The sequence below is a fragment of the Pipistrellus hanaki genome (assembly GCF_964339955.1).
Source record: "Pipistrellus hanaki genome assembly, chromosome: 16".
NCBI lineage: Eukaryota > Metazoa > Chordata > Mammalia > Chiroptera > Vespertilionidae > Pipistrellus > Pipistrellus hanaki.
Genome location: NC_140518.1, coordinates 38,794,212 through 38,799,232, shown reverse-complemented (window position 1 = coordinate 38,799,232; position 5,021 = coordinate 38,794,212). Strand labels below are relative to the sequence as shown.

The window sequence follows — 5,021 nt, the reverse complement described above, 5'->3', positions numbered from 1 at the left end:
TTCTCAGAGAAATATCAAACTTTTTTTTTTTGTGGGGCGGGAAAAAGGAAGTGTTGCATTGGCCGGGAATCGAACCCGGGCCTCCCGCGTGGCAGGCGAGAATTCTACCACTGAACCACCAATGCGCGCTCTGGCAGGCTTCCGCCAGAGCCTATAAGAGGTTCACAGAGCGGTGATCAGGCGGATTGTGCCTGCAAGGGACCCAGGGAAAGAGTGGCTCTGAATAGTTCGTGTGGGTGGAGCAACCCAGCCATCCTTCCTCTCTCCCGGATACAACCACTGGGCCATAAAGTTGCCCCATATGGCCAGGGGCGGCCCCACACCCGGGTGCGAACAGCCAGGGGCCCCCAAACCTCGCGTGCAGGTGAGAAAAACTCAGCCTGAGCCCAGGTTCCCAAGGAGGGGGGCCGCGGGGGCTACTGGGGCCACACATCTGCCTTCCCATTTGGCCCAGGTAGGGGGAGGTGGGATTGCTGGGGGCCCTAAACCCAAATGGGAGCGCCCTCCCCAAGGTCTGTGTCCCCTGCTTTGGCCGGGTAGTCTCCGTGAAAAATATCAGGCTGTGAAGGGGCCCTGGGAGGGCTAGGCGGATTCCCATCCGTTTCCTACTCCGCAACTATCTTCCGACTTGGTCTCCAACCTTGTCTTGACGTCTCCTTGTCGCTAGCACTCTTGCTGTCCTGTTAAACCTCTCAGTTTACCTTATGGGTCATTTTACTCTGAAGTAGCATCATTCTGCAGAGGGTCATGGTCTTGGTTTGGGGTGGGTGTAGATCCCTATTTTGTATCCCTTTCTTGTCCCTTTAAGAAAACTGCCTGCTCCCTGCTCCCCTATAGTTAGTTACCAGGAGGTTCCTGGGAGCCAGCTCACTTGTGTCAGGTGTTCTGGCAGCCACACGCCCGAATTGCCCCCATTTTTGAATCAAATACATTTATTACGGAAATATCTCTCCACCGCCTGCCCGTGCTTTGCTACCTTTTCTTTGAGGTTCCCCTCGCCCCGGTCCAGACATCCTCAGGATGATCTTCTTCCCGATTACCTACTTTACTTAGATTCTATATTAGCTACTTGATAACACGCCGTGGTCTTCTCCCCCCGCTCGGTCCCTCAGGGACGAGCTGGACCTCTGGTACAAACCTCAGCACAGATGGCCCAGGCCTGGCCCAGTGCGCACAACGCGGGTCACCGTGGCCCCTCGGACTCTGGGCCACCCGGTCCCCTCCCTGCTGGGGAATTAATATGACTGCCTTCGGCCTAACAGCTTCTCTCCCCGCTCCAGGCAGAACTCCAGTTGAATTAGACAGATCCACCTCGCACACTTTAGGTCTCTTCCTATTTTAAATACGTAGGTCATTTTTGGGTGGAGATGTATAAGATCCAGGCTAGGAGCCGAGGGTGCTAACTGCTTTTTCACTCTCAGTGGGGGTACAGTGATCGCCGAAACAAGCTGCGATTCGATTCTGGTGGCAAATTCTTTTTCTTTTCTTTTTTCTGGTGGCAAATTCTGACCCCAAATCACCTGAACTCTCTCCCCTCTAATAACCTCCTCCCTTCAGCCGGGACCCGCCTTCTTATACAGCCTTATGGCCCCTAAAACAGCTGGTGCTCCATTGACCCCTCATTTCCCACACTCCCAGGCCCGTTCCTCTCCGCCCCTCCCCGGGCGCTCCGCCCCTTTCCGGGAGCCTCGTGCCGGGGGCCGCGCCGGGAGGGGCCCGGGTCCGCCCTGTGCCCCCGGCCCCCCCGGCCCCTGAGGGATATAAGGCGCAGCGCGAGCGGGGACTCGTCCACACCAGGGTGCGGAGGAGCGATGGTCACCCGGGATCGAGCGGAGAACAGGGACGGCGCCAAGGTGAGCGGCGGGAGGAGGGAGCGGAGACCCGGGTCCGGCCGGGAGGGAGGCTGCGGACGCGGGCTGGACGGGAGGTGTGCGGAGACCCGGAGCCCGGAGCTGGGGAGGAGGCTGCAAAGCCTGAAGAGGGGCCGGGGCAGGGCAGGACCCGCGGGCGTGTGTGTGGGGGGGCGGGGGCAGCAGGAGCAGAAGCCTGGGGTTTGGGTAGCGGCGGTGGCAGCTGGCGGCCTCGGGGACGTGGGAGGGGCCGGTGTTGGAGGGAAACAGCCGAGAGGGGCGCGGGGCGCAGGGAGCGGAGCGGGAATAAAGGGAGACACGCACTGGCCCCGGGGCACCGGCTCCCGAGGCCCGAGCCCGGGCGGAGGACGTGAGCGCCGGCCCAGAGCGGGGACCGCGCCGCGGGTCCGAGGGAGCCGAGGAGGGCGGTCCGCTCGGTGTCCCCCTTTCTACACTCAGGCCGCCGCTCTGAGTCCGGCACCGTGTGGCCGCGTGTCTGGGCGCAGAGAGGTCTCTCCACTGAAGCAGAGAGAGACGGCGCGGTGCGGAGGAGTAGAGAGAACAGAGGAGAGACACAGGGAGGGGAGGAGCGGGGACAAGACGGGGGAGCGGAGAGGCACCCCACGGGCCGGGCCCCGGCTCTCAGGGCTCTCGGGGGGAGGGGGAGGCCGCGCTGAGTCCTGGTCCGGTCCTCCCGCTCTCCCTTCCCGCCGCCCCAGATGCTGAAGCCGCTGGTGGAGAAGCGGCGCCGGGATCGCATCAACCGCAGCCTGGAGGAGCTGAGGCTGCTGCTGCTGGAACAGACCCGGGACCAGGTCAGTGCTCCCGGACCCCCCGCGCCCCGTCCTCGCGCCCCAGGGCTTCCCGCTGGGGTGGGGACACATGCTGGCTGCACTGGCGACCCCGGTCCCGAGGCTTCCTTACCTGAGTCCCGCCCTTGGAATCCCACCCCAGACCCCTTCTCGCTCCCAGAACGCGACCTCCGTGGCCACCTCTCGGGTCTGTAAGTTTCACACCTCGCTCTGCCCATTTCCCTCCAGGGCGGGTCTGCTTCCACCTCGGGGTCTGCAAACTCCCCCTCTTCCTCCCTTTCCCTCCCCTCCCCACAGCCGCAGGGCGGTGATGCCGCTCACTGGGCTGGCGGCTTTCAGTGCCCCCTCCGCGCGGTGCGGGGTCGGTGTCACGCCCTCGGGCTGGACGGTTCCATCTCCGGGCGGGTGAGGACCGCGCTCGGTCACCTCCACTCCGCATCCGGGATCGCACACGCGCCCCGGGGGCAGCCCCAGCCCCCGCCCCCCCTCCTCTCTTCCCCCTGCCACTTTCCCCTCTCTCCCCGCCCCCCTGTCTGCGCCCTCCCCTCCCGTCTGTAGAACCTCCGGAACCCGAAGCTGGAGAAGGCGGAGATTCTGGAGTTCGCCGTGGGCTACTTGAGGGAGCGCAGCCGGGTGGAGCCCCCGGGTACAGCGCGGGGTGGGCAGCGGCGGGAGGGGGGTCCCCGGGGCCCGGGCCGGGGCCGGCGGGGCGGGCTCTGCCGCGGACGGTGGGCTTGGGGGGCGGCAGGCTGTGCTCCGAGGCGAGGTTAATAACGCCCGCGGTGTCTGTCTCTGTGTCTCCCTCGCCTTCTCTCTGTCCGTGCGTTTGGTTTCCTGTCCCTGCGCGCCTGTCCGGCCTCGGTCCCTCCGCGCCCCGCCCCTGCCCCCCGCCGGGCCCCTGCCCTGACCGCCCGTCCTCCCGTCGGCCGCGCCCGCCCCGCGGCTCCAGGGGTCCCCCGGTTCCCAGCCCAGGACGCCGAGGCGCTTGCCAGCTGCTACCTGTCCGGCTTCCGAGAGTGCCTGCTCCGCCTGGCGGCCTTCGCCAACGACGCCAGCCCGGCCGCCCGCGCCCAGCTCTTCTCCGCGCTGCACGGCTACCTGCGCCCCAAGCCGCCCCGCCCGGAACCCCGAGATCCGAGGCCCCACGCCCCGCGCCCGCCGCTGGACCCCGCCGCCCCGGCGCCCGGCCCCGCGCTGCACCCGCTCCCCCCCGTGCACCCGGGCTCCCCCAGCCCCGGGTGCGCCTGGTCCCCGTCCCCCTGCTCCCCCCACGCCGGGGACCCCGGCGAGCCGGCACCCCTCACCGGACTGCTGCCGCCGCGTCCGCCTCCTCACAGACAAGACGGGGCGCCCAAGGCCCCGCCGCCCCCGCCGCCCGCTTTCTGGAGACCTTGGCCCTAAGCTTTGGGGGGCGGGGGCGGGGCTGGGGGGAGGGTAGAGACTCCAGCCTGAGGGCAGCAGAGGGATCCGGGCGTCGGGGCGAGGAGGTGTTGGGGAGGGCGGCGGGGCGCGCGGGCGCAGCGCGCGGGTGAGATGTGGTCTATATTAGAGTATCTATATAAATATATATTTTCCTGGTTCCTGTCCCTTTCCCCGGCTCCCCCCTTGCGTCTAGGATTGTACCCTCTCTGTCCCAGCCCAGCCCCAACCCCTTCTCGAGTCCCTAGTGCATGGAATAAAATGGTTATTAAATCCCCGTGTGTCCCAAAGCCAGGGGCCTGCCTTTATCTCGGCGTCCACGCCTACTTTCCCTTCCCTTCTGTCTCCTGTCCCCCCAGTCCTGCTCTTCGAGGCCCAAGCCCTAGGGCAGACAGGTAAGTAAAGAAGAGAGCAGAGCAGAGACCGACAGTGGAGCTGAAAGGAGGAAAAGAGAGTTAGGATAGGGGGAGAAGGGACGGGAACCTTTAGCTGGGGTAAAAAAGAAAGAAAGAAAGAAAAAAAAAAAAACACAAAAAACAGAAAAGGAAAAAAAAAAAGTTGAAATAAAATCGACTCTGGTGGGATTCGAACCCACAACCTTTGAATCGCTCTTTCGTCACTAGAAGTCCAATGCGCTATCCATTGCGCCACAGAGCCCGCTAACTGGCGGCGGCGTCTGACGGCATACGGATGCTGGATGGGGGAGGGGGAGACGGAGGGGCATACCAAGAGCTCGCGGGTAGGACCGCAGAGGCCCACCTGGGAGAGGTAGCGGGCGCAAAGCAGGTGAGCCAGGTGGGAGCGCGGGAGCACGTGGGTGGAAGAAACAGGGAGAGAGAGCAACAGAATATGAGTGAGGGGACGAGCACAGAGCTCCGGCTGCCTGCTTGGGGGATGCTTCCAGCCCGGGCGCACCCCACTCCCAGATGTGGCCCCACCC

General features: G+C 64.9%; 1 protein-coding gene across 4 annotated transcripts; it reads left to right on the top strand.

The window, feature by feature from the left end:
- Positions 1–267: 267 nt before the first annotated feature.
- On the top strand, positions 268–5,021 carry HES7 (hes family bHLH transcription factor 7). 4 transcript variants are annotated; one of them, XM_084863797.1, is made up of 6 exons: positions 268–364; positions 1,798–1,853; positions 2,570–2,665; positions 2,960–3,067; positions 3,221–3,308; positions 3,612–5,021. In XM_084863797.1, exons 2-6 carry the CDS (start codon positions 1,812–1,814, stop codon positions 4,061–4,063), a joined length of 786 nt encoding a protein of 261 aa, XP_084719923.1. In that variant the 5' UTR covers positions 268–364; positions 1,798–1,811; the 3' UTR covers positions 4,064–5,021. The 4 variants fall into 4 exon arrangements, with proteins under 4 accessions (XP_084719923.1, XP_084719922.1, XP_084719924.1 ...); XM_084863796.1 differs by lacking the exon at positions 268–364 and having other exon boundaries at positions 1,686–1,853; XM_084863798.1 differs by lacking the exons at positions 268–364; positions 2,960–3,067 and adding an exon at positions 2,805–2,849 and having other exon boundaries at positions 1,686–1,853.

Coding starts and splice junctions, on each gene's coding strand:
- HES7 (XM_084863797.1), top strand. CDS start 1,812: ATGGTCACCCGGGATCGAGCGGAGAACAGGGACGGCGCCAAG. Junction 2,666..2,959: donor TGGAACAGACCCGGGACCAG/GTCAGTGCTCCC, acceptor CCCTCCCCACAG/CCGCAGGGCGGTGATGCCGC. Junction 3,309..3,611: donor CAGCCGGGTGGAGCCCCCGG/GTACAGCGCGGG, acceptor CCGCGGCTCCAG/GGGTCCCCCGGTTCCCAGCC.